The sequence below is a fragment of the Passer montanus genome, unplaced genomic scaffold (assembly GCF_014805655.1).
Source record: "Passer montanus isolate IOZ18808 unplaced genomic scaffold, ASM1480565v1 scaffold18, whole genome shotgun sequence".
NCBI lineage: Eukaryota > Metazoa > Chordata > Aves > Passeriformes > Passeridae > Passer > Passer montanus.
The window spans coordinates 13,076,299-13,103,063 of record NW_024365381.1 but is presented as its reverse complement, the minus strand read 5'-3'; the positions used below and the strand labels follow the sequence as shown (position 1 = coordinate 13,103,063).

At 56.0% G+C, this 26,765-nt stretch overlaps 2 protein-coding genes across 5 annotated transcripts; one reads left to right on the top strand and one right to left on the bottom strand.

Annotated features, from left to right (window-relative positions):
* The first annotated feature begins 1,767 nt into the window (after window positions 1-1,767).
* CHRM4 (cholinergic receptor muscarinic 4) lies at window positions 1,768-18,001 on the top strand. Of its 2 annotated transcripts, none has more exons than XM_039705496.1 (3): window positions 1,768-1,805; window positions 14,477-14,518; window positions 15,050-18,001. In XM_039705496.1, the coding sequence occupies exon 3, from the start codon at window positions 15,055-15,057 to the stop codon at window positions 16,525-16,527; it is 1,473 nt and encodes a 490-aa protein (XP_039561430.1). In that variant the 5' UTR covers window positions 1,768-1,805; window positions 14,477-14,518; window positions 15,050-15,054; the 3' UTR covers window positions 16,528-18,001. The 2 variants fall into 2 exon arrangements, with proteins under 2 accessions (XP_039561430.1, XP_039561429.1); XM_039705495.1 differs by lacking the exon at window positions 1,768-1,805 and adding an exon at window positions 8,350-8,615.
* Window positions 18,002-18,337: 336 nt separating this feature from the next.
* Window positions 18,338-23,431, bottom strand: MDK (midkine). 3 transcript variants are annotated; one of them, XM_039705499.1, is made up of 5 exons: window positions 23,363-23,431; window positions 20,021-20,104; window positions 19,759-19,920; window positions 19,490-19,651; window positions 18,338-19,070 (listed from the first exon to the last, which is right to left on the bottom strand). In XM_039705499.1, the coding sequence occupies exons 2-5, from the start codon at window positions 20,097-20,099 to the stop codon at window positions 19,045-19,047; spliced, it is 429 nt and encodes a 142-aa protein (XP_039561433.1). In that variant the 5' UTR covers window positions 20,100-20,104; window positions 23,363-23,431; the 3' UTR covers window positions 18,338-19,044. The 3 variants fall into 3 exon arrangements, with proteins under 3 accessions (XP_039561433.1, XP_039561432.1, XP_039561431.1); XM_039705498.1 differs by lacking the exon at window positions 23,363-23,431 and adding an exon at window positions 21,245-22,420; XM_039705497.1 differs by lacking the exon at window positions 23,363-23,431 and having other exon boundaries at window positions 20,021-22,420.
* Window positions 23,432-26,765: the final 3,334 nt, after the last annotated feature.

Sequence of the window (26,765 nt, the reverse complement as noted above, 5' to 3'; positions counted from 1 at the left end):
GCATATCACTAAGACTTAGAAGTTGGAAAGTTTTGTATTCAATTTGGTTACTCATTTTTATGTCCATGACTGATCAGCTTGGGAAGAAGACTGTATCTCACTGTTCATTACAGTCTTTTGTCTTTCTATGGGGACTTGTAGTTTGAAACAAGAGTCCAATCAAATAACCCAACTCCAGTACAATCAAATAGTCTTTGAAGCAGATATTTCCTCAGTCTGATGAGTTCTCACAGAGCGTGACAAAGGTTTATTTACATTAATTTTTTTAGCGAGAAAGAAGGAGGAGGAGAGGGTGGTATTTGCTTGAGGTCAGGACTTTGGGCAAGGCAAGAGACTTGAAATAACTGGCTGGAGTCTTTGACGGGTTTTGGTCAGTGCCTGCAAGAAGAGCTCAGGCAGATGTTAAGCTGAAAAGAGCCAGCAAAGCTTCAGTGCAATTGCCTGGCTCTGCACCAGCCAACTTTTGGAAAGCTTTGTCTTCTTCCTTCTCAAAGAAGGCAGGAAGGAAAGCAAGTATGAGTTGACTGAACTCACAAAAAAAAAAAAAGCCAGAATGTGGCCTATGGTGATCAAAACAATGGTGGTGCATCTGCCTCCCTGCTGTGGCAGGGTCCTCTTGGTGTGCAAAGGCAGCAGCAGATGCGAGTGCCAAAAGGCTTTAACCTTTTCAGGGTGCAGAGATGCACCTGGAGTGGGAGATGTGTCATCAGAGAAAATTGTCTGAATTACCTTAACAATGTTCTCTCTGCTGGAATCAGAAATGTGCCTCCATTTGCAGGGAGAAGATACCAGCTTGCAGGATCTGGGCAGAAAAGAGGTCCAGCCTGTGAACTGGATGCATCTTTAGAGGAGACATTGACTTAAAATACTGTGCTTTTGTTAAGTGCTACCTCCCAGAGTCAGAGAGGTACGAGAAGAGGGTGAGGGGGTGCAGGTGTGGATGGTAGGAACCCATCTGCTACTGTAATGGCTTCAAAGGGGGGTTAGAGTGGGGCATTTATTTGTTTATGTGTGTCTATGGGTGTGTGTGTGAGAGCCGAGCAGACGGGAATGACACCCGCGTGTGTCTGTGAGACAGCAGAGTGAGAGGCAGAGGGTGGGTAAGGGAGCTGCTCTGGGTCTGAAGTGGAGGGAAGGGGAAAGGTGTACAGGAAAAGAAACGCTTTTTCTTTTTTTTTCTTTTTTTTTTTTTTCTTTCCTTTTTCCCTTTGTTTCTTCTTGTTTGATGCTTTCTCATTACCGAAAGCCAGACCTGGGGGACAGTCAGTCAGCCGGTTGTGGAGCTGCCCGATGAGTTTTTTCGTTGTGCATGAACACCGCAGTTCCGAGTGTTAGTGACAGCCCGGCAGAGTTTTTTGGGGACAGGGGAAGGCGTCGAGGCCTCCCATTGCCCAGGCCGTGAGGGGCCCCGCTCTGCGCCTCCCTGCTCCTCGCTGTCTCCCGCCGTGGGACGCCGGTGCTCCCGGCGCTGCCGGCGGCGCGGATCGGGATTTATCCCGGCCGGGGCTGCGGGGGCAGCAGGGGCCGGAGCCCGGTCCCGGGAGCGCTGTCCGGGGTGCTGCAGGAGCGCTCCCGCCCCTCTGGCCGGCGGGCACGGGCACGGTCTGAGCGGGGAGCGGCGGCGGGGCATCGGCAGCGGCTCCCGGTCCGGAGCCCGCGTCCTCCCCGCCCCCGCCCCGCTGCCTTTCCTGGCGGCGAGGGGGGCGACACATCTGGGGGTGACACATCTGGGGGCGACACATCTGGGGGCGACACACCAGTGCGCGGGGGCCCGGGCGGCGGCGCGCCCTGGGCCGGGCTGCCCGGTGAGTCCCCGCTGGGGCCGGGGGCGCGGGGCGGGGGGCGCGGGCATCCCCGCGGGGGTGCCAGCATGGCTTCAGGGTGCATGGGGACGGGGCTCCGCACCCCCGCGGGATGCGGCACGCGGTCGCCCCAGGAGTGGGGGAGGCGTCTCTGCCAACTTTCCCACATTCCCGCGTCCCTCCGGAGCGCCGGGGCGCCCCGCGGGTCGGGACCCTCGCGCTGCTTCGCTGCCCCGGGATGTCGGGAGCGGCGCAGCCCTGCCAGGGCGCCGGGGCGATGGCTGGCACCCCCTTTCCCTGCTCCCATCCAAACCAACAGCGTTCCCGGGATCTGTCGCCCGAGGAACCTCGGGCCCCTCCTGTCACCCAGGAAACAGCCTTGTCAGCACCCTGAGCAGGGAGCACGAGCAGCCTGCGGCTCCGGGGACAGGCACCCCCAGGAGGAAACCCAGGACAGGGCCATTTGCTCCCCTGGTGCCTTCTCGGGGAAGGAGACATTCCTGGACGAGAAACTACCTGCACGCTCTTTGCTTCCCTCACTATTCCAACACGAGCAACAGGGAGAGGATCCCTTATCTTTTGGATACTTTGTCGCCATACTGGGCAAACCCCTCTGGCGCTTGTGGCCACCTCCCAGGACGTGAGTAGGCAGAAGCTTGCCCCCTCTTCACAGAGCCCTTTGCCTGATTGGGCATTGCAAGGGAGAGAGATCTTGCCCGCTCTCTCCCTCAGTGCAGATCTCATCTTCCCTTGGGCCCTTTCTGGCCCTGTTGCACCCCTTCTGCTCGTAATGACAGAGCTGCCCCGTGCTCTCTGTTGGCACATCATGGACAAGAGCCGGGCAGCCACACCCTTCTTTCTTTCCAAAATAATGACTTTGGCTTCAAAACAGGGAACAGTTCTTATCAGTTTTCTTAAATAAAAGCAGCACTGTTTTTTGTATGACCTGTTTTCAACCCCTCTGATTGTGCTGTGGATGGATTTTTGTAGCTGGTATTTGGTGAGGCAAGGCTGGGGAGATACTTCCCAACCTGAGGAACAGCTGGTGTTCCCCTGTGCCCTGCTGGTAGATGGGCTCTGCTTGAGCGTTTGGAGGCTCCCTGCTTTATCCTCGGGGTAACCTCCAAAGGTGGTTTGACTTCTGCCACAACTTGCAGAGTAGACAGAGGGGCTGGAAGGGTTGCTACCAATGCAGTTGGGTGGCTTGTTGATGCAGGCACTGTCTATCAAAATACTCAGGTGACAGGATCCCAGAGCCCAGGCTTTTGGTGAAACAGCACCAGAGACAATGCTCACGTTGAAATCACAGGTGACACCAAGATGCTTTCGCTGTCTCTACTGCTGGGCACCACCTCCTGCTTCCTAGCGCCCTAACTCCTGTGATCTGAGCACCTGCTGCTGCTCTCCAGCCTGGACTAGGCCCCACGAGACATCCAGCACAGAGCAGAGCATCCAGTGGAGATCCCAACCAGCGACCCATCCCCGGTTCACCCTTCAGCCGGGATGGCGGCCGGTGGTGGGAGCCCTGGGGTGGAAGGTGGGGATGGGAGCAGGGTGCAGGGTGGGCAGCAGCCCTGCTCCTGCAGGAGCCGAGCCAGTGTGCCCTTGCTCAGAGTGACAGCGAGTTTCCAGGGCTGCTGCATGGACCTGATGAGTGGGCAGAGGAAAGCTGGCGGGAGAAGGAGAAGGGCTACCGGGAAAAGTGGTTTGTTTATTCACACGAGGGGCATACCCATCTCAGCAGGTCAGTCTGTTTTCTTTCATAGAAGAGAAATGAACTGAAATGATTAATTAATGCTGTGATCCAATTACTCTGAGTTTGCAGAAGGAGCATGGTTTTTCTCTTTTAACTGTCCCCACAAGCTGTGTCCCCACCCCACCGATGGCAGGTTTTGACATGGTTGGGGTTTTGTTGTTCTGTTCTTTAAAATTAAAATAACAAATATCTCCCCAGGAGAAAAAAAAAAGAGAAAAAACCAGAAAACCAGGGAATGACAATAGTGAGACCAGGAGGAGCAGCTGATGCAGAGCAGTCCCTAGCACACCTTTGTGTTGATCCCTTCTCTGCCTGCCCTGCTGAGCCCTGACCAGCAGCGTCCACAGAGGTGAAGAGGTTTGGTGGCAGATGCAGCTCTGCAAAGGCAGCAGGGAGATCAGTTGTGAGAGGAGACAGAGATGGAGGCTGTTTGCAAGGGGCTGCTGCTTTCTGCACAAACACAGCTCCTCTTTCCACATGGACAGAAACGCAGCAACTGTTTATTGTGCACAAGCTGACCCCTTCTCCTTGGCATGCTAAGTGAGGGCTTTGATGGGCATCTTCTGGAGATGTGGGCATTGTCCTCAAGCCAGTTGCTCCTCAGTCTGACACGGGTCTATGCCCTTATTGCTCTCCAGTAAACCAAGGGAGGAGATTTGCTTTGTATTTCAGCATCCATTCTGGGCTGGCACTAAAACTGTACATTACAAGATGTGTTTTGGGGAGATATGAGAGTGCAGGATCTGACACAGCGAGGAAATGGAAGTTTTGGACCAGATCATTCCCATGTACTTCCTCTTCTCTCTCCATTCCCATCCCAGCATCCCCTGCTGACTGCTCTTTAGCCTGCCCAAGCACCAGCACCCACCACAAGTGTGCCAGGTACCAGTGGTTGCAGTGAGGCTCCACACCCAGGCACTGTTGAAGCCTCTTCAAGCTGGTGATTGGAACCATGCCAAATACATCCTTCTCCTGAGGGATTTGTGTGACCAGTTGAGAGCAGACAACAGCTTTTAGGAAGACTCATGTGCTCTCCTGCCCAGGGCCCTGGCAGACCAGAGGTGAGGGCCTGAATGTCTGGCTGCTGTCCAACTCAGCCGAGTGGAGTGTGCCAACCTTGACTGTGCCCAGGAGCACAACCCACCATGACATCCTTTCCAGCCTCTAGGCATGGCACAGCCTTGCTGCATCCAGACCCTTGAGCATACCGAGGTGGACCTTTGCCCTGTATTCAGACAAAATCATTTACTGAAGCTTCAAGGAGGTAGGCAATTCCTGGACTCATTAATCCGGGGCAAGTCAGGCTGGCCCAGGATTCCAGTATTGTGCTGGTGCATGAACACAGGGCAAGGCGTCTCATATACGGATCCTCCCCTTGATGCTTAGACACAGAGTTTTAGCAGGAGACACACAACCAGTCCCTGTTCCCCCCAGCTCGAGCCCCCTGGGTGTCCTCACTCTGTGTGCCTGTTGGCAGCCCTCCCACCTTCCCTGTGTATCGATGCACTGGTCCTCTTGGGACTTGACTCTGTGCCAGCACAGCATCATTTGACCTATCTTCAGACCCTGCACTGTGAGCACAGCAAACGAGGCTGTGCTGGAGACGCTCCCCAGCCCTCGCGTGCCGGGCACAGCTGCTCACGCCTTCGCCCCGGGGCTGCTCTCGGGACCCTCCAGAGATGCCTTCAGCCCTGAGGCTGCACGTCGGGAGGAGGAACTCCAACAAAGGCTCAGCTCAGCCCTTGTATGATGCAAGTTTGCAGAGAAAATTAACATCACCAGCCTGGCCAAGCCTGCAAATGCAATGGCTGCAGGCACAGTGCTTTGTCCCTCTGACAATCCCCAAAACTGTTGCTGGAGGTCCTGCAAATCAGAGCTGTGTGAGCGGGAGCGGCTCTTCTGCATTGCTGTGACGCTGTCCCCATCACGCCTGTATGTCCTGTGCAATGTGTGCCCCGTTCCCACTCGGTGCATGAGGCGGTGGCAGAGTGCCCTGTTCCCTTCCCACCTCCTGCCCCAGCGCTGGGCAGGTTGAGGTGTGCAGCTGCAGAGGAACCTCTCCCACCTGTTCCAGTGACTCAGAGAGAGCTGGAGAGGGACATGGGGAAGCACAGGGCTGTTTACTTGTCTTCAAGAGCCTCCAAGAGGAGTTACATCCCAGGTCAGTTGGTGAAGGAGGGGCAGCAGCTGGGACTTTTATCCTTTAAAGGCAGAACTCAGTGCAAGCCATGGAGCTCTTTGAGCACAGCAGGCTTGGCCTGAGCTATTGGTGTGTTAGTGAGCTACTGAGGGTGGCTGTGCTCCTCCAGCCAAAAAATCCAGGCAGAGAAGCAGCCCCTCTGGTACCACAACTGCTTTTAAATCTAACATATTGTACAGCACCTTGCAGCTTGGCAGAGGAGGCAGTGGGGGCTGACACCAGGAGCCTCAGCTGGAAGTGTCTGGAGGAGAAGTGTCATCAGCAAGGTTAAGGCTCCTGGTCAATTTGGTTTGCATTGGCCAGTTAAGAGGTTAATGTCTTCAGCCTCTTTAAGCAGAATTAGATTGATTTGTCTGTGGGAAACTCAGCTGCAGTTGTGCAACACTGAGGTCTGAAAATGAATCTGCAAACACGATGTCCCGGGCCCCTGCGTCTGCTCCAGGTCACAGAGCAGCTCTCCAGAGGCCTCCATGGCACCGTGCTTCACTGGCCCCTCACTTGCAGACCCTCCCAGTGTCAATGGCAGCCCCCAGGTCCCGGGCAGCGCGGCAGGCTGGCTCTGCTGAGGAGGGATGAAGGTCCTCAAGGGATCTTGGCATGACTGAGATGGGAAAGAGTACCCGGCATCTCGCCATCTCTAGTGCCTCTGGGCTAGTTTGGATCCCTCCTCTGCTGACACTTACATCATGTGCAGTCCCAGATAAGGCCAAAAAAGTGCATGCATGTGTACAGAGAGGAGTGGAGAGCAATGAAACTCTTCTGGCATCTGCCTTTGCCTGAAAACAGGCATGAATTGCCTGGCCTTGGGCCTGCCTTTCTGCAGCACTTGGGAGCAGTGTCTAGCATGGTGGTCTCTGTGCTTCTTGCAGAGCTTAGATAACTCACCAAGGCCCATAAGTGATGCCCAGCTCATGAAACCCTCTGCTACTGTGTCAATGGGCTGTCGCAGTCAATGGGCTAAGCCCTGCTCTGTGCTGTGGGGTGAGCAGCACTGCATCCCTGACTGCCTGAGCTGCATCCCCCCACAGCTCACGGGGACCCAGGGGGCAAAAAGCGTGAGTGGAGATGCTGCAGGTCTCTGCACCGGGCCCAGCCCCTGCCTTATTCAGCACCAGTACAGGCTGGGGATCACCATCCTGCAGCGAAGAGGTGACTCCAGGCAGAGCTGGGCTGCCTGAGCCACAGAGCTCAGCCCACAGAGGTTTGCAGCTCCAGCACAGCTCCCACTCTGCCCAGCAAGGAGCTGGTGGGAGCCTCCAGAGAAGGCAGCAGGGAGAGGTTTGCAGGTAATGTCTCTGTGTGAGGTCTCTCCTTCTAAGAAGATTTTCTTAGGACTTTTCTGTAGAGAAGTAATGCCTCCCTGGCAGACCGAGACTATTCCCACGTCCTTCCTCTCCATCCCTCCCCCTCTCTGTTGTAGGGATTTCCTACCTGCTGTCCTCCTCTGGCACTCTGACCCCCACATTTTCCATTCTGCTTGTCCATGCCCTGGGCTCTCCTGCCCACCTTCTGCCACAGCTCCTCTTCTTCACTCTATCCCTTTGCTCAGGCACCACCTCCAACTCCAAATCCTCTGGCAGGTCTTGTGGACAAATATGGTCTCATATTTTCAGTTTCCTTTTTCATTAGCACCTCAAAGATTCCCATCTGCTATGTGCCCCCAGCACTAGGCTCTCACATATGCATCCATCTAGCAGGGCTCTTGCTCCTGCCTGATTTTCTGCCCTTGGTTCCCGGCATCAGCTCTTTTCTCTCCTCCATTGCTTAGCTGGCTCATTTGTCCTCTCAAAGCCCTGTAGAGCTTCACGCTGCTCCATGGGGCAAGGGGCTTTTGTTCCATTGTCAAGTCTTTAAAATTTCAGATGAGCACCTTACTGTTTGCTGCCTGCAGTGCCTCAGCTCTGGGATGGGTTACACGTCCCCCTGCCGGAGCAGCACTGCATCTCTGACTGCCCGAGCTGCACCCCCACCTGTGGTTCGTGGGACCCTGGGCACAAGGAGGGTGAGTGCAGGGTGCTGCTGGGTGAGGACCAGCCCCTGCCTTATTCAGCACCAGCCCTGGCACCTGGGACAGGCCTGGGGGGCAGACCCCATGTGCGTGGTAGGGACCTGGCACGGGCACCTGTGGCTGTGTGGGGCTGTGGCAGGATGAGGGGGCTTCCCTACAGCTGGCTTCCCAAACAGAGCCAAGCCCTTCCCCCCTGCCATCCCCAGGCAGGGCCTGTCCCTGGGGCAGGGGGAGCTGCTCTTCTAAGCAAATAGCTCTTAGGTGTTGCAGCTCTTGCCCCTCTAGCTCTCAGTTGCTCCTCCACCATTCTCTCCCACAGGCATCTGGTCCCGGCCCCTGGGAAGAGCCCAGCTGATGCAGGCAGTCACTTGTTGCTGCAATCCCGTCTCTCTCCCCTCCTTGCTCTCTGCTGGCAGGTCCCAGAGCCCTTCCCGGCAGCGGGACCTGTAGCTGCAGCTGGGCTGTTCCTGCTGTGCTGCCTTCAAACAGCTGGGTTCTGTTAAAGCTTCAGCCCAGGCGTATAAAAGAACATGAGCATCTCTCTGAGGCAGAGAGCATTAATGCAGGGGATGGGAGGGGAGAAGCGTGGCTCCAGCCCAGGCTCAGCTGGAAGCCCAGCACCTTCCTAGCTCAGCGGCATGGCCTGAGCTCTGCCACCAGCAGGGAGCTGCAGCCCTGGGGTGCCCGAGGCAGGGGGCACGGGAGGGAGGGCACTGTGTCCCCCGTCCCGCCGTGCCATGCCGCCCTGGTGAGCCTTCTCCCCCGGGATGTTACCTCCGGAGCCAGCGCAGGCGTGGGAGCTGCTGGGGAGGCGCCGGTGCCTGGGAGCTGCAGGCTGGGCACAGCAGGGTAAGGCTGCACTTCGGCTTGCGTGGCATTTGCCATGCACACTTGCTAGTAGTGTTCCACTGATAGGTTATTTATTTGGCCTAATAATTGGGTGACAGGAGGTTAATTAATTGTCAGAGTGACCAGTGTGCTGGTAGGCTATTTATAGGAGTGACCTTTCAATTACTTTTTAAAAAACACTTTCTCACTGGCTTGCTTCTTGTCTGGATGCTGTGGCTAATGGCGTGCGGCCCCTCACAACCTGCAAAGGGCACACTGGGGATACAGGCAAGTGCTGGGGGCACAGGCAAGGACAGGCAAGTGTGGGCAGGGGCTGCAGCCACGGTGCTGTGGGTGCTGTGAGCCTGCTGGGCTGGGCTCTACCTGCAGGAGCAGCTCAGCAGCCACGGCTCCCACCTGAGAGCGCTTCCCACAGCCGGGTGTGGCCTCGGCTTCGCTCTGAAAGCCAGCATTAGCCACAGAAGGCAGGGAGGCTCTGGCTTGCTTGGGAGGTGGTGGGCTTACCCAGCTGCAAAGCTCCCTTCTGGCCCTGGGGACAGCAAATTTTACAAACCTGATGCACAAACACACGCCAGGCCCGGGGGGGGGTTCCCTGCCCCCCTCGCCTCCCCCTCAAGCTGGCTGCTCCTGTGCCACTGAGCTTACTGCTTCTCCAGCGGCTCCAGGAAAAGCTATCAGAGGTTCTTAACTTGTGGGATGGAGGCAATTGCTTTGCCTCTTGAGGACCAGTTGAATAGCAGAGGAAGAAAGAAGAATGAATTATTCAATGGAAAAAACAAATGCCCAGAACCACCCCATATGTTACTGACAAGAAACAATTCCTGTTCCACAATGGCTCAGATCTCCTCTGGAGCAGGATAAGGACTTCAGGGATCTATTGACCAGAGGAGGGAAAGCACAGCTACCAGCTGGAGCTTGGAGGGCAGGAGGAGCCCTGCCATTTTAATGCAACAGATCCTGCTGGCCCCTCATCTCCTTTCTGTTTTTCTGGTTGTTTATTGCCTTCATCATTCCAACGCAGAGGCTTGGAAACAAACCAGCACCAACCCTCCCCCTGCCAGACACGGGGCCTGCCCTCCATCTTCTCTCGTATGCTGTATTTCTAAGGTGCCTGTTCCCAGTATCTAGGAATTCTGTTTTCACACTCTGAGGGGTGTGAATCTGTCAACCAGAACAACCCTTCACTAGCTGTAAAGTGGTGCCATGATTCAGGAACTAATTAACAGCTATTAGATAATGCAATTAGCGCCACAAACTGCCACCCTACCCTAAGTATACCTTCCCTTTGTGTGAGCCATAAATGTCTAGCGTCTTCTGTTCCTTCTTTTTTTCTCCTCTCCTCTCCTCTCCTCTCCTCTCCTCTCCTCTCCTCTCCTCTCCTCTCCTCTCCTCTCCTCTCCTCTCCTCTCCTCTCCTCTCCTCTCCTCTCCTCTCCTCTCCTCTCCTCTCCTCTCCTCTCCTCTCCTCTCCTCTCCCGCTCATGGTGGTGGCTGCACAGACTGCCCAGCCCCACATCACATCAGCACTTTGACCTGACAGGATTAATCCCCTTAAGACTTTTACCCTCTCTGCACTTTTAGGAAGGCCGAGACAAGCAGGGGGCTGGCAGTAGGGCTGGCTTGGCTCTTTCCAAATGTGACACCAAAGGTGATGTGCTCAGGCCTAGCCTTTGGCACCCAGACAGAGCAGGAGGTGATGTGTGCCCTCTCCTGGGATGTGCCTGTGGTGGAGAGGACCACCTTCCCTCCCTGCTGGAGGCAGGCAGCACCCAGAGCCCCACAGGATCCGTTCAGCCAGGAGCTGGCAGCCACAGCCCCTCCATCCTGTCCCTGGGCTCGAGGTCACTTTCAGTTGTGCTGCTGCTGCAAACCCATGCAGGGTTAAAGCTCATTTCCCCTGGGAGCAGCTCGTGCTCCACTAAAGCAGGGCTTTGTCTGAGTCCTTCCCCTGTGCACATCTTCCTCCCCAGGCTGGTGTGTGAGCCTGGAGCTTGCTTTGTGCTGGGGTTCCTTGCAGAGCTCTGCTCGTTCCCAGAGGCAGAATGTCACTTCAGCCACATGGGGACCAGACATGGCTCTGCCCCCACTTGCACCTGCTCCCTGGGTATCCCCAGCCCTGAGGATGATGCTGGGATGGGGACAGGGAAGGAAATGACAGGAAAAGGAGATGACTGGTGATGATGTGTGAGACAGGGGCCGTGGAGCAGAGGGAGGCTGTGCAGCACAGAGAGAAGATGTGGGGAACCCTGGGGCAGGAGGGCTGCTTGCTCCAGGAGCTCATCCATCACATGGCTGTGTGTAAATACCAGCCTCTCCCACTGCCTTTGCTGTGCTGGTGCAGAGGGCAGCCAGCTCCTTCCACAAGAGGAGCAGCAGGGGCAGAAGGGAACTAAAGCCTCCATCCCACATGAGCTGAGTGCTCAGCAGGGGCTCAGTCACCACCTGCAGCCGATGGGACACCAGCATCCAGCTACTGCAGACCCTTGTCACAGGATGGTCACCCTGTCCACGACAGGGCTTTCTCCTCTCCTACCTGGCAAGGGGATGGAGGCAGCTGGTAGCAGCTGACAGGCTGGGAAGGCTTGCTGGTGAGGCACGTGAGGTGCAGCAAGGAATAGCAGGTCTCCTGCTGTGGTCTCGGGTGTCACCCTGTGACAGAGCACGGGAGTTGAATCCTCACACAGGAGTGGTCATACCCATGACTGCTGGCAGCAGTGGAGACCCTGCTGTGCCCACTGCCCACAGCAGGTGGACCCCACCCAAATTACAATTTTCTCTGCTTGGATCTGGGCCTGTGTGGGAAGGGAAAGGTATTTCCCTTGATGACATGATTGGTGACCACTGCAGCAGCCACAGAAACTCTTGGACTGGAGGATGCTATCAGTAAAGAGTTGGAGTCTCCCAACAGCTTCGATGGAGAGGAGAAAACCAGCTGTAAATCACTGGCACAAGTCTGAGGGAATTTGCTGTATCTGGCTGGTGCAAGCAGGTGTGGGAGAGCACCCACTGGGAAAGAATGGTTGTGTGCAGGCTGAAAAGCCAACTGGTGTCACAGGTAAGGGTGTCAGCCCTAGGAGCCCTTCTGAAGTGTTCTCTCAGCTTTGTCTCCTCCCTGTCTGTGGTGTCATCATGAAAGTTGGGTGCAAAAGGGAATGGAGACATAGAGGGTGATGTAGGATGGGGACTGTGAGGGGAGGGAGAGAAGAAATGCACTCCTGGAAGTGCAGGAAGCAAGCACTGGAGTACACAGGCAAGGCATTTAGTGGGGAGACACCGAGTCCTGGAGAGGTCCCTTGGTGTCTGGTGTCACAGCACTGGGAACAGTGATGCAGCTGGCATGAAGGAGGAGATGGTGTCACACTGCTGAGTTTGGTGCAGCTCCACAGCTCTCCTGTGTGCTCTCTCCATCTTTGGACACATGATGGGGATGCAGACAGAGGTGTGACTGCCACCCAGACCCTTCCCACACAGCCTGGATGCTCTCCATCTCAAAGGCAGAGATCTATCCCTGGTGCCCATTCAGGCATGATGCATGGCTTGGTCAGCTGCACAAACCTACCAAATCTGTAGCACCCTTGGCCTTCTCCCAGCTCCAGGGTGAGCTGCCTCCTCTGCTCAGGAAGGCAAAGGCAGTGCTGAGCCGTCCCAGTGAGCTCAGAAAGGGTGTCAGGGGCAGAAGAGTGAGACAGGGGAAAGGAGAGTAGAAGATGGGGAGAGAAGGGATGCCCGGGGGGCTGGGGCACGGCAGAGAATAGCCAGGGGGTCTGAGGCAAGGGGGAGCAGTGTCCATAGCTCCCAGCTCACACGTGTTGCTCTCTTTGTCCGTGGAGTATGTTATCTTCACACCTTCAAACATTTTCAGTCCTCCTCCTTCCCTCAAACAAGGGATTGCATTATTTTTTGCTTTTCGGTGAAGGCTGATAGTGTTTGAGTGCTCAGTGTGTAAGATCCGCCCTGAGGCGGCATTTGCCTGTGCCTCCTGTCGCCAGTTTGCAGCGTGACCTCTGGGCGCCATCCCAAGGCTCGCGTGTGCGGCTGCCGCAGCCTTTTCTCCCGGTCCTGGGACACGTACAGAACTGCTCGGGGTTGGGATGGACTTTTCTTACTTTGGGTAACTGCGAACACAAGCCTTTGTCAAGGCTGATAATTAATTAGACACGCCTAGAAGAGGATGCCAGTTCATGAACAAAAGTGAGAAAACTGAAACCCACATTTTAGCAGAGACGATGGAAAGGTTTCTTTTCAAGACTTTCAAATTCTTCTTGGAAGAGCTGGGGTAGATGTCTGCATGATTGCTAGCTTGTCTGATCAGTTTGATTAGCTGTTACAAGAATGACAGTTAAATCTCCCCATCTCACCAAAGTGAAGAAATTAAAACTCATTTCAATTGTACTGAAACCAACCCCCAAACTGCCATGATTATATATTTCTAAGCCATTTTATACACTTATCACCTCTTCTCACATCCCTGGCTGGGTGCCCAGGAAGGATGGCAGCAGAAACCTCTTTCCCTCTCCCTTGATGCATCCCTTGTGCTTGGAGCTGGGTGCAAAGCTCCAAGCCTGGGCAGTGCTTCCAGGCTTCCTCACCCCATCCGTATCTGGCATGTAGCATCTACCAAAGGGCATTGCTTTCTTTTAAAAGCTTTTTGTCTTCACAGACATGCTTAGAGGATAATGGTAGAAAGGTATTTCTTTGTCCCTCACCACTTCTTTTGCTTGCACCTGTAGGAGGAGCTCACCACTGTTGCAGCTGTACCCTTGCTAATGCAGAAGCTGCCTAAATGGCTACATCAGACCCTGGCTTTAGCATCTCAGCAGCCACATTTCCATTTAATTACACCTGTATCTCTTTAGAAAGTCCTTATATTAACAACTTGGCTATTTGCTCGTGGCAGACATCTCCTACCCTCTCCACAAATGAAAGACAAGGGCATTTTTTTCAAATACTTAAAACAGACAAACTGATCTCAAAGCCTGCCAGACCCTGTTTGGAAGAAGTGCGTGTTAATGGCACATCTATACATTCAGTAAAATCAGCTTCAGGAATTCAGGCTTCCCAGGCATTTGGAGCCATCTCCCAAGCCAGAGACACACTGCTGAGTGTTCCCGCTGTGGGGACACTCGCTGGCTCCTGCTGCTTTCCTGGCAGCAGCGCCCATGGGGCTGAACCCCTGCCCCAGGCACCAGCAGGAGCTGCTGGAGGGGCTGCCCTTGATGGTCTGGCAGGGTTGGAATGCCCCCAGAAGCCAGGGTGAGGCTGGTGAAGGCCAGCATGTTTTGGAGGCCTGGATAGTGTGGGAGAGGCAGGTTCAATGGGAAGATCTTCTGTCCAGCCCAACTCCTTCAGTGCCTTTGCTTTTCCTTTTCTTTCCAGGAAATTCCCTTTCATCTCAATACAGCACTTCTCGTCTATTGATTTTTTTTAAGCCCATTCTGCTCTTACCTTGGGTGATTAACCACAGGCATCTTGGTTTGGATGAAGGCAGTAATTCTCTCCGTAATCCTCATTACTTTTCATAAATAATTCCATGGATCGTGCTGAGGTGTCTCCACACTGTACATCTCCTGGCCTGGGTGGCTGTAGCTGCACTGTGATGTGGGACGGGGGGAAAGGGTCACCACTTCCCAGTGTCACTGACTGCTGGCACTGTGCAGCTCCCTGCCTTTCCTGAGCCTGCTGCGCTGTGCACTGCGCCACGCCAGACCACCCATCTTCAGCCTTTCTTGGCTTTTCAGCACCTGTATCCCAGCAGTATCACCCTTTGGGCAGGGCTGCCGGTGTTGGACAGGCTGCTGCCTCAGTAAGATGTTGTGGGATGCACACAAGCTGTGGTGTAACTTGCTGTTTTCCTTCTCCCAGATTTCATCTTCCAGCAGGAGCTATTTGCTGCGAGAGACACAGGTGAGTGAGCGGACCACAGCACGGGTTTTGTGGGTTAGGCCCCTCTTGGGGAGTGCTTCGGGGAGGTCAGTGGAACATGCCTGGGGCATGCCATGAACCTGCTCTTGTCCCTGGGGCAGGGCACTGGCTCCATGCTGTGCTCTTCTGGCAGTGAGTGCTGTATGTGCATCCCCCCTGGGCTCTGCAGTCCTCTTTCCCAGCCCTTTGGCCCCCTGTGTGCCTCTCTGGGCCACACGAGGTTGTGCTCCTGCTGGGATAGGGAAAGAAGGGACCATCACACCCTGGGCATGGGACTGTCGTAGCCCCATTCCGGCTTTTCTCCCTGCAACTCATTTGCCTCCTCTACTGCTAAATAGGGATACAAAAAGATGGCTCCAATGGACTCCTGGAGTGGCAGAGAGAAGTCCAGGAATTCCGGGATATTTTTGAGCACTAGCCAACAGCAGTGCTGGCCTGGGAAACTGAGGAAATGCTGCCAGGACAAGCTGGCAGGTCTGATATTCTCCCTTTTTGTCCTTGCTCTCCTTGCAGATCCCATGCACAACCTCTCTGCTCAGCCCTGGCAGGCAAAGATGGCCAACCTGACCTATGACAACTTCACCCTGGGCAACCGCTCTGAGGTGGCCGTGCAGCCTCCCACCAACTACAAGACAGTGGAGCTGGTTTTCATCGCCACTGTCACCGGCTCGCTCAGCCTCGTCACCGTGGTGGGGAACATCCTGGTGATGCTCTCCATCAAGGTGAACCGCCAGCTCCAGACTGTCAACAACTATTTCCTCTTCAGCCTGGCCTGCGCAGACCTCATCATCGGGGTCTTCTCCATGAACCTCTACACGGTCTACATCATCAAAGGCTACTGGCCACTGGGGGCTGTGGTGTGTGACCTGTGGCTGGCTCTGGACTATGTGGTGAGCAATGCCTCTGTCATGAACCTGCTCATCATCAGCTTTGACCGGTACTTCTGTGTGACCAAGCCCCTGACGTACCCGGCCAGGAGGACCACCAAGATGGCAGGGCTAATGATCGCGGCCGCATGGATATTGTCCTTCATTCTCTGGGCCCCTGCCATCTTGTTCTGGCAGTTCATTGTGGGCAAGAGGACAGTCCCCGAGAGGGAATGTTACATCCAGTTCCTCTCCAACCCAGCGGTGACATTTGGCACAGCCATTGCTGCTTTTTACCTGCCCGTGGTCATCATGACAGTGCTGTACATCCACATCTCCCTGGCCAGCAGAAGCAGGGTAAGGAGGCACAAGCCTGAGAGCAGGAAAGACAGGAAAACCAAGTCCCTCAGATTCCTCAAGGGCCCCGTGGTCAAACAGAACAACAATAATTCTCCCAAGAGGGCTGTGGAGGTGAAGGAGGAGGTGAGGAATGGGAAAGTGGATGACCAGCCATCTGCCCAGACAGAGGCCACTGGCCATCAGGAGGAGAAGGAGACATCCAATGAGTCCAGCACCGTCAGCATGACACAGACCACAAAAGACAAGCCCACAGCAGAAGTCTTGCCAGCAGGGCAAGGACAGAGTCCAGCCAACCCCCGAGTGAACCCAACTTCCAAGTGGTCCAAGATTAAGATTGTCACCAAGCAGACTGGGACTGAATGCGTCACCGCCATTGAGATCGTCCCAGCTAAGTCAGGTGCCTCTAACCACAACTCCCTGGCCAACAGCCGCCCAGTCAATGTTGCCAGGAAGTTTGCCAGCATCGCCAGGAGCCAAGTGCGGAAGAAGCGGCAGATGGCTGCCCGAGAGAAGAAAGTCACCCGAACCATATTTGCCATCCTGCTGGCCTTCATACTCACATGGACGCCCTACAACGTGATGGTCCTCATTAACACCTTCTGTGAGACCTGCGTGCCCGAAACAGTGTGGTCCATTGGCTACTGGCTCTGCTATGTCAACAGCACCATCAACCCAGCCTGCTATGCCCTCTGCAATGCCACTTTCAAGAAAACCTTCAAGCACCTTCTCATGTGCCAGTACAGGAACATTGGCACAGCCAGATAAACTGCGACTCAGGGACCACTTCAGTAACCTTATGGAAACCCTTCCCTTTGCCTCCTTTGCCAGCGGGGGTTCTTCTGCTCCCCGCTCACAACAGTGCAGACTGTGCAGTGATTGCAGAGGATGCCCTTCAGCCAACGCTGACAAAAATCCAAGGCATTTCTGAGCTGCAGGTCCTTCCAGTCGCCCTGGGCCTGGGGACTAGCTCAGGGAGTCACTGGGAAAGCCAGAGGCAAGAGGAGATGTGGTCACCAGGAGCCCTTCCTAGCTCCATGCTCTTGAGATTGGCCAAATGGCATCAGTGTTTCTCCTAAGACTGGATGTACCTTTTTCCCCAGCTGACCATCTCCAAGGCATCAGAGCTTGTCTGCATGCAGATGGGCTAATGCTGGATGCTTTCCATTGGCTTATAAAGTGTTTATTACCCAAGAAATTAAAAGAAACCAGGGTCAAACATTTACTTGCATCTTGGACCAGGCTGGCTCTGGGAGGTTAATGGGGAGTCCTGCTGGCCCAGCCAGGCCCCCTATGACAGCAGTCAAGACTGGACCTTAACAGATGTGGCAAGATGCTTCCTTTCCCTTGAGAGTGCCATCAGACATCCTCACCCAGGGTCCTGGGGCAGAATATTTCCCTGTGCTCTGGCTCTGCTCTCCCCTTCATGTCCTTTCTGCCTTCAGACAGCAATCTGCTGGAAAGACAGACAGATTAACCAAGCATTTCACTCCTGGGTGCGGAGTGTGGGACCCAGTTGCCTCTGACAACGATGGCAACTAAAACTGCAAAGAAAAACCCTGGTGTGGTGCAGGCCTTCACTCCACAGCCCTGGGGGAATGGAGCCCCTGAGTGGTGGGCAGCAGTGACTGTGAAAATAACTGTCCTTGGGAGGGACAGGGGGGACCTGGGGGTCTCAGAAGAGGGTGGGAAGAGGGTCTGCAGTGTGGCCAAGGTGCCCCGTGTCTCATCTGGGCCATAGGCAGGTCCCTGCTCTCCCCACAGTGGTGTGGGAGGCCTGATGCATGGCTCTGGAGGCAGGAGAGGATGACCATGGCCTCCAGCCCCGCTCCTGCCCTGAGCGCAGGGAGGCCGAAGGAGCTGGTGGCTGAGCTTTGTGAAGGGATGTCACGCTGTCGTGGGCGTTGTGGCTGAGCCCTCAGCATGCGGGCTTCAGCCAGCGCCCCCAGCCTCCTCCCAGCCCAGCCCTGGGCTGCTCCCCAGCTTCTCCCACAGCCAGGTGCCAGCCTGGGTGGCTGCAGCCAGGTGCAGGCAAGGGATGGGATGGGGCCACTCTAGCACTGAAAAACTCTGTGTCCGTATGTCCTTCCTGTCCTCATGCCAGGGTGCAACCTGCCGAAAGGCTGCTCCAACCCAGATGGGAGCCCCGCCATCACTGCCTTTAGGGGTACCCAAAATGCCTGGTGGGTTTCTGGGTATTTTTAAATGGTTACAACTGCAGCCCAACACACCCAAGACAAATAAAGACCTTGGACTAGGAAACTAATGTCCATGGTGTGAGGAATGAGTGAGCCATCACCCAGGTGGCTCCTTCCCTGCTTCCCAGTGTCACCCACTGGTGACATTTCCTGAAGCCCATTCCTTCTGCCAAGAGTAAGGGAGAGCAACCTGAAGCGTTGCTGCAAAGAGGCTGTGAGGTCTGGTGCTTTGTCCAGGACCACGTGCATGTGGCACCCAGGCCACCACCGCCAGCTGCATGGTAACGTGACTGCTGGTGCCAGTGGGGTCAGCAAAACTGGGGTTTGCTGGGGTTTCCAGCACAGCAGCACCTTGTGGAGACAACAGGGGAGTTCTGATACTTTCTTAAAAAAGATTTTTATTGGAAAAGAAAAAGAAAAATTCCAAAAGGAGAGCTCCCACCCAGCACTGGTGTTGGCATGGCAAAGGCAGAGGGGCTGCAGCCCCAGCATGGACACACATGGTTAGAAGTGACAGAGAGGAGACACAGTTGCTTCTCAGGGTGATGGTTGTGTTTTCCTTAACTGCTGCAGGTAAGTCATGCTCCAGCCAAAGGGGTGCTGGAATAAACCCCCTGAGGTGAGAGCAGTCCTTGAGTGAGAAGCTTCAGCGATGGGGTTACTCGGGCATTCAACAGCCAGCCCTTCCCTCCAGCACTGGTACCTGGTGGAGGAGCAAGGAGGCTCCTGAGCTTGCAAAAGTATGTGCTAAAGGCAACTCATTTGTGCTGGAGGGTGGAAAAATGTGTGTTCCATCCCAGGTCTCTGAGCACATCGCAGTGAACCCCAGCACCAGCTCAGAGGAGGTGAGCAGAATGCACTGGTTGTGCCCAGGGGGCAGCAAGGAAGGAGGCAGCCTGTCCTGCAGGGTGGGTGGGTTTGCTCTCTACAACACTAATGATTAAAACAAGGCATCTCAGTGAAAGAGGAGGTCATGGAAAGGAGTAAGGAGAGGAGGAGGAAGACTGTAGTGTGGGCCAGCTGCAGTTGGACATCCAGTCCTGTAGGCACCGTGTTGAGGGGCCGATGAGGACGCTGGTTTCCTGCTCTAGTCCTTCCCCTTGCCCTTCTTTGCTGCATTCAAGAAGCACAGGAGACAAGAGTTAGTGCATGTGCTGGCAGCTCAGGATGCCCCAGGCACTGCTGTGGAGAAACATAGCCAGCGTGGCTGGCTGAGCACGGCGCAGTGACTGCATCCCTGCAGGCAGCCTTCTGCCGTGCCAAACCACGTTTTGCACCACTCCTAGTGAGGAGAGCGGGGAATCCCCATCCCAGGAAAGATGGCAGTGGTTTGTGGGGGACCAGGGTTTTCCTAGTAGCACCTGCATCCTACCTAACCAGCAGCTGGACTTTGCAGTGCAAAGAAAAGAGCATCCTATGAAATCCCCTACACCACCAGCAAAGCCAAGCCCAACAGGCCAAGGTAGCTCTGAAAAACCCCTGGCCAGGGTTGCAACAGGACCCTTCTGGGGACACGAGTGGTGGGAACTGACCTTTGGACTTTGACTTGATCTTGGAGGAGCAGGGCTTGGTCACATAGACAGTCTCCTCACACTGGGCATTGTACAGGGCTTTCTTCAGGATGCCAGAGCGAGTCTTCAGGCCTGTCTGAGCACTACAGCCTCCCCAGCTCTCAAACTTGTACTTGCAGTCGGCTGGATGAGAGGGGAGAGGCATCAGAACTAGCCAGGACCTGGTGGGACATTAGCCCCGGTCACCCAGCACAGGGTGATCCCCAACCACCCCACCTCCATGTACCCACCTCCAAATTTCTTCTTCCAGTTGCAGGGGATCTTGCACTTGAGCTTCTTACTCTCATCTTTGCAAGTTCCCTCGCGGTAGCCCAGGCCGCAGTCCTTACTGTTGGGAACACAGGGTCCCCAGCGCCAGTCCTCACACTTGGAGCCATCCTTCTTTGCCTTTTCTGTGCGGAAAAGTGGAGTGGGTGCTCTCTGCAGGGACAGGGGAGCATACCCCCCCTTGCCCCCTGCCCCACTGGCCCCCTGCCCCAGGCTGCCCCTCACCTTTCTTGTTCTTGCCAGCCTCGGCGGTGGCAGCCACCAGGATCAGCGCCAGGAGGAGGAAGAGACTCCGAACCTGCATCCTGCCTGTGGAGGAAGGAGAGAGCTCCGTGGGTGGGAGGTTGGGGTGCAGTGTGGTGTTGAGGAGGGGCACGGTGAGCTGTGGGCACCTGTGTGGGAGTAAGACAGGAGCAGCTGCCTCCATGGTACACTCTCACCTGCATGTGTGTGTATGTACACCTCCGTGCCCTGCTTGTTGCTGCCCAGCAGAACATGTTCACTAATGGCAGCAGGAAGGTTAATTGTGTACCTCAACAGCTGCCTCCCACCAGGGAGCTGCAGGGCTGAGAGATTGTTCCCACCTCTGCAGTCCCCACATTGCCCTCTACATGATCGAAGTGCTCTCCATGGGGAACTCCACAGCCCACACAACATCCTACAGTTGCCACCCCTTACCCCCACATTTCTCTGTGGATCCTTTATCCATGACCCAGCAGGCTGCTGCCCCATACCAAAGAGCCTTGGGATCAGGGAACACAGCTCCCAGAGTACCTTACTCCAGTTCCAGAGGATGCCAGGGAGAAGGAAAAAAGTCCAGCAAAACAAACCTGCTTTCATGGGAGGTCTGAAAGTTATATCAGTGGATTAAACACCAAAAAAAGCATCCACAATGTGGGAGCTCATTGGAGGGATGGAGCCTGCTGCCCACGCCCCCCATGCACGCAGGGGTGTGCAGGTGTGCACACACCTGGGGCAGGTTGGGGACAAGGGTGCACACACATAAGGGTTCAGCTCTGGGGATTGAGCCCTGTCCCCTGCCCCGGTGGCCTTGGACCATGTGACTGCTCCTCTCTGGCTGCCACCACGAGACTCTGTGGGATGCTGCTGCCAACACTGGGGTCCCAGATCCTGCTCTCAGTGGGAAGAGGAGCGCAGGCATGCAGAGCCAGCATTTGAAATCTGGAGTCCCCATCCCCGTTCCCCCAAAGCCTTTTAAGATGCCACCCATATCTGCGTGGCAGCAGCCATCCAGAAAATACATGGCACCTGTCCTGGACCTGTGATGGGCTTTGCAGAATTGGGCTGTAGAGGACAGGATGAACCACAGGCCCCAGGGGACACCAACGAAGGGAAGAGCCCGGGGTCAGCGTTTGCTCCCTCCCCTGGGCTCCCGGGCAGCATGCCAGAGAGCAGCATCCCACATTATCCAGGCTCCAGTGCACTCACCTTTCATGCATCCGCCGCCAAGCTGCCAGCTTCGCTCTGCATTGAACTGTCACAGGGAATTACACAGCCCGGCTGGCTGAGGGCACGGTCGTGGGGGTGAGATCTGCCTTCCCCCTCACCCAGCCCGGCTGGGAGCCATCCTGCTGAGCACAGCACGGCTCAGCCTGCTCCCACCCATCTGCCTTCAAAGGGAACAAGGGCTCAGCCAAGATGGGCTGGTTACAGATGACAAGGCTGGAGCTGAGCTGCTTACAGACATGGCTGTCCCACTTTCTGCAGCGGCACCTCTGACATCCACATTATTCACACCATCCCCCTGGTTTCAGGTGTTCTGTTAACTTCTCCCATCCTTTGCTGCAGAGCATTTCCCTGTGCTCCTTGCACCTACCTCCCAGCCCAGCACCTTCTGCTCAGGCCCTCCTGACATGGTCTTTAAGCCCCCAGGGCAGCCAGCTGCAGCTGCTGTGCTCACCCCTGCCTCATCTCCAGGCACAGACTCTCTCTGTTTGCCATGGGCGCATGGGGCCCTGCCCACACATACACAGGGATGCTAGAAGGATACCCTCTGAGGGGATGACCAGCTGCAGCCCCAGGGACCCCTGAATTTGTTCCCAGGCTCAGCCCAGCACATAGCATTCCCCAGGCAAAGGTCTACAGGAGCCTTCAGCCAGGGCTCATCCTAAAGCTTTCATAAGGAAAAGGCAGTGCAGTTTCCCAAATGGTTTTCCAAACAGCCAGGCAAACAAGAGTTTTTCCTGGCAGGGCTGACAGCACCTCCAGGCCTGTCTGCACAGCCCTGCTCCTCCTGCATCCCTGCAGGGCCCTGGCTTCTCTCCTCCTCAGATGCTGGCTGGCTCTCACATAACACCAGTCCCTGTTCTCCCTTCTCCCTCCTCTAGCTGCTCTGGGTTTTTATGATCTAGGATTATCTGTAAAAAGAAAAATAAAATCACCTGGTGAAGCTGAAGCTCTAAAAAGAAAAATCACCTGGTGAAGCTGAAGCAGAGCTCAGATACCAATTATTGCAAAGGGAAAGCTTGCACCTCTCTCCAGACACCATTCCGGGGCAGGTAGTGCCACCGACTTCTCCTAATGCGGCCCAGACATCCTCCGCAGCTCCTGATCCTCAGTGCTGACCCCATGCGCTCCGGGGAAGGGAGCAGCGGCCGGGCTGTACCCCCCTCAGACCCCTTTTCCAGCAGCGGGACCCTCGGCTCGGCTGTGCCCGGCTCCAATTGCAGCTGCTCCGGCAGTGCTGGGCCGGGACTGCCGTCCTCCCTCTGCGGGCTGAGCCGCTTCCCGGCCTGCGGGCAGGCAGCCCGCACTCCAGGAGCCAGCCCAGCGCTGGGAAGCCCGTGGCCTGGAGCGACAAGCACCGCGACAGCGGGAAGTTCCCTGCCGCCTGGAAAGGGGACACCGAGCATGTGCCCGTGAGCCAAGGCGCCGGCACGGCTTTCCTAGAGGTGCTGAGGGAAGCAGCGGGGCTGTGGGGCTCTCCAGCAGGCGGCCTCGCCTTCCCCTGGCAGGGACGAGAAGGTGCGCCAAGGGAAAAGGGTTCTGCCCCCGCACTGAGGGCAGGGCCGGGGGCCGGGAGCGCCCTTCCTCGCCTCTGCCCTCTGCTCCCTCCCCAGGGTGGATGCTGTGCCGTGAGCCCCTGGAGCCTCCTTCCCTCGCCCTCCGGAGAGGCGGGCGGTGGTCGAGCCCCGCTCCGGGCAGCTCCCCGGGCTCCATAGGAGGATCTCCACCGGCTGAGTTCTCCCCGAACCACTGTGGGGTGCTTCCCCAGAGGAATGGTGGGGAGGATACCGGGTCACTGCCTCAAGCCGTCTGCTCCTCAGGAGCCCTGACTCCCTACAAACTCCATCCTTGTGCATCTCCAGGCTATTCCCTGGCTCCTCTCAGGCGATCCAGCACAGGGGGTGGGGGGTGCATCGCCCCCGGTCCTTCGGCCCCAATCGCCCTTTTCTGCAGCTCCTCCCCAGACAGAGCCTGTCCCCCGCCCCGGCAAAGCCCCTTCCCGCTCTGGGGAGCCCTCAGCCTGGGTGACTGCCGCCTCCCTGGGGAGGTGGTGGGCGCTCGCCCGGCGCGGGGCGCCCATCGCGGCGGGGCCGCACTCACCTGCGGAGGGAGCGGAGCGGAGCTGCTGCCTTTGTGTGGCGGCCGCGTGCGGACCCCGCGCGGCGCACAGCGGCCCCTGACGTCGGGCTCGGCTGGCAGCAAAAAGGTGGGTTTTTAGCCCAAAACTTTCCGCAAGCTCCTCCTCTGCCCCCCGGCCGGCACAAAGGCAGGGCGGCGGAGGGGCGGCCCGGGGCAGGCTGGCCCCTGGGCCGGTGGGGCGGGGGCAGCGCGGGCGGCCTCCTCCGGGCGCTGAGCTGGGACGGGGAGCGCCAGGTCCCGCGGGGCACGGCCCCTGTCCCTTGTCCCCTCTGGTCTTCCTGCTGTGCTCTCCAACCCGTACCTGCGGTGCGGTACCGGGGAAGCTGTGCGCGTTCAGCTGGCCATGCACCCCAACATCAACGAGTGGCCCAGGGGTGCACAGCTGAACAGCGTCTCCCTGGGGGCTGCTGCTCGGAGTTCCCATGGAAGCTGACCCGAGGGCACCCCCGGGCCTCGGTGGAGTAAAGGGAACCACCCTTTACTGTGTCTTCACCAGCTCCGTGGATGCCTCCTTCTCCATCAAGGCCACTGGCATCAATGCACAGACCTTTCATGATCTCTGCCCCTCATGAGAAGTTGCCAGGAAAGGGGTACTTGCTCAGCACCCAGAGCAGCACATCACTTACATGCTGTCCCAAGCGTCTCCCCAGTTCCATCCCTTGTGACCGCCTGCCCGTCCCCAGCTCAGCCATGCTGCAGCCCTTCTCCTTGGAACGAGCAGTGCTATCTGACTGCTGGTGGGGGATGAAAAGGACCTTGCAGATGTGACTGCTCCTTTCCCCCATCCACCACCTTTTCTTGGGAAGTGAGCAAGCAGCAGCAAAGCCAATTCCTTTTTGGAGTTAGCAGCCAGAAAAGAGTGTCATGCAAAAAAAAAAAAAAAATGGGGCTCTGGTAGGGAATAGAGCCATTTCTCTGCCTCTTATTCTGGAAGAAATTTGCTGAGAGCAGGGCTGCCACAGGTGGGGTTACAGGGCAGAGCTGTTTTTTATGAGCTGCTTTGAAACCAGGAATCACTTTTCAAGAGATTGCCACATTTAATTGCCAGTCTGCCAGCAGTTTCCTAAACATCTGCAGAGGTTTTGAGGAGAACTGCTAAATGTGGGAACATGTCGTCTTCCCTTCCTGCTGCACACAGAGCAACAGGTACTGCTCTGTGTGGTGAGAGATCTGGAGATGCCAGGCTGTATGTTTGAGCCCAGGGTGCAGAAATGGATCGTGATAGCTGGGCAGGTATCAAAGCCAGTAACCTCCCCCCACTCTTGGGCCTTTAAACTCAAGCTGAAAAAAGCTGCTGAGACAAACTTCAATGTAAAAAAGAAGGACCTAGGTGTACATCAGGTTTGCATGTCTGAATCACGATACTGTGACGAGCAAACCAGGGCCTATAGAACTGTTAAAGAACTAGGTGTGGAGCAAGCACTGCTTCTTCTCCAGCTATTTCTGGGCAGGAGCTGAAGATCTTGCTGGAGTCCCCAGGGCACAGCAGCATAAGGTACAGTGAAGCCCTGTGTGAATTTTCACTTGTTCCAGGGGACCAGGAGACAAGTGCTAGCTGTGTGAGAGAGCAGAGATGCATTAGTGTACATCACTCTCAGCAGTGTCTGTGCTTGGTCCCTTTGGGCTCTTTCTGAGGGACATGGGGGAAATGGCTCCTTCCCCAGCTCAAATCAGCAGCAAAAGGCTGTGACTGCAGAAAGAGGCCTCATACTGAGGAAAGGAGGAAAAAAGAGGGAGTGTGACCACCCCAGGTGCATTTCCCTGCAATTGATTAACTTGAGCTTTTTACCTCTTAAAGTGTCACAATCTCATTCATGGCATGTCAGCTCTGCATTTTCCATCTCTGGTCAAAGCCTGGTCCTTGGGGAGCTGGTAGTGGATGTTGCTGCAGTGTCAGTGCAGGGACACAGCCATGCATGGGAGAGGAATGACCTTTTCCTTGTTGAGGTGTGTGCCAGGTAATCATTAACAGGGCCAGCTGCTGTCACCCCAGCCCTGCTTAGCTGGGGCTGGGCTTGCACTGCTTCCCCAGCCTGCACACATGTGCCTGCTGCCTACGCCCCAGGTGTGCTTCCATCCCACAGGAGGGCAGACAGACCTCGGAACCTGCAGCACCTGACTGAAAAGGAGAAAGAGAGGATGTTGACACCCTTTGGAGAGAAGGGCAGGACTGCCCCAAAGGTACACTGCCCCTCTTCCAGCACTCCTCAGCAGAGTGATCACATAGTGGGACTGCTTTTCTTCCCTACTGTATATTTGACACTGGGGCGGCTGCAAGACTCCAATTGCCATGGTTACTGCCAGCCTCCCTGCTGAGGTGTGGGCCAAGCGCCAGCAGGCTGGGGTCTGGGCACTGAAGCAGAGTGGGCCCCCTCCTCCCAGTTGCATGTACACCTGGTCCCTGGGGAGGCCAGGACAATTTGGTGTGCCTTACACCTGCTATAGATCCTCACTGATAGCTCTGGGCAGGAGCTGAAGTTTGAAGACCATGAAAGAGAGGCACAGTGGGGGTAGAAGGGACAATGCAGGCAGGGAAGGAGGCTGCTTCTCCAGGTAGAGAGGGGCTGGCAGGAGCACTAGGCAGGCTTCCAAACTGCCCCTAGAAATACGAGTTTGAGGTATGAGCATAGCTCCTCATCACCCACTGGCTCCATCACCAGCATGCCATTGACCACTGCAATTACCTCCTTTTTCAAAGAAAACTCCACAGGATAGAAGTGTGTTGGCCACAGTCGTCCTTATGAGTCTGAGGCTGGAAGCAAAAGTGTCCCTAATACTTTTTGTAATCAGAAGGCAGTCCTTCCACCAGAGTGGCAGAGATAATCCCTGCTCTCAGTGCTCAGCACTGGAGGCAGAAGCCCAAGACTCCCTGCTGGAGCTGGAAATGAATAGGAAGAGCCTCCGGCAGGCTCATCTCCCACAGAGCTGCATGGCTGGGGACAGCTCACCACAAAAAAAGGCCAACAAACATTTTGAAACTGGAGGCTGGACACTGCTGTAGTATCCACTGACAGCTGTGGCAGCTGCTGGGGCTGCTGCCTTTGCCCCAAGGAGGAATAGCAGGCTGCTGACTCACTCTTCCAAGGCCTTCTGGATCACTTGGGAAGGCAGTGCACTTTCTCCCTTTCCCACATTACACTGAGCATTGATGTATGACGCAGAATGAGGAGAAGGTCCCTCAGGACAAAGACCCTGTATCTAGCAACAGTATCAGAAGGACGCTGTGCTAAGAAGTGAACGAGGGCCAACAGGGAACTCCCAAAAGTACCCCCAAGTTTGGACAGGGGCAGAGGCCTTGGGATCCAACCTTGTTTGTGCCATGCAGGGCATCTGCTGTGCACTGCCTGCTGCAAGGAGACAGGAA

Excerpts from the sequence above, each read along its gene's own strand:
- CHRM4 (XM_039705495.1), top strand. The coding sequence starts at position 8,534 with ATGTTACCTCCGGAGCCAGCGCAGGCGTGGGAGCTGCTGGGGAGGCGC. Across the intron at positions 8,616-14,476 it reads TGCAGGCTGGGCACAGCAGG|ATTTCATCTTCCAGCAGGAG; the intron begins GTAAGGCTGCAC and ends TCCTTCTCCCAG. Across the intron at positions 14,519-15,049 it reads ATTTGCTGCGAGAGACACAG|ATCCCATGCACAACCTCTCT; the intron begins GTGAGTGAGCGG and ends CTCTCCTTGCAG.
- MDK (XM_039705497.1), bottom strand. The coding sequence starts at position 20,222 with ATGGAGGCAGCTGCTCCTGTCTTACTCCCACACAGGTGCCCACAGCTC. Across the intron at positions 19,652-19,758 it reads CTGGAAGAAGAAATTTGGAG|CCGACTGCAAGTACAAGTTT; the intron begins GTGGGTACATGG and ends CCTCTCATCCAG. Across the intron at positions 19,071-19,489 it reads GATCAAGTCAAAGTCCAAAG|CAAAGAAGGGCAAGGGGAAG; the intron begins GTCAGTTCCCAC and ends TCTTGAATGCAG.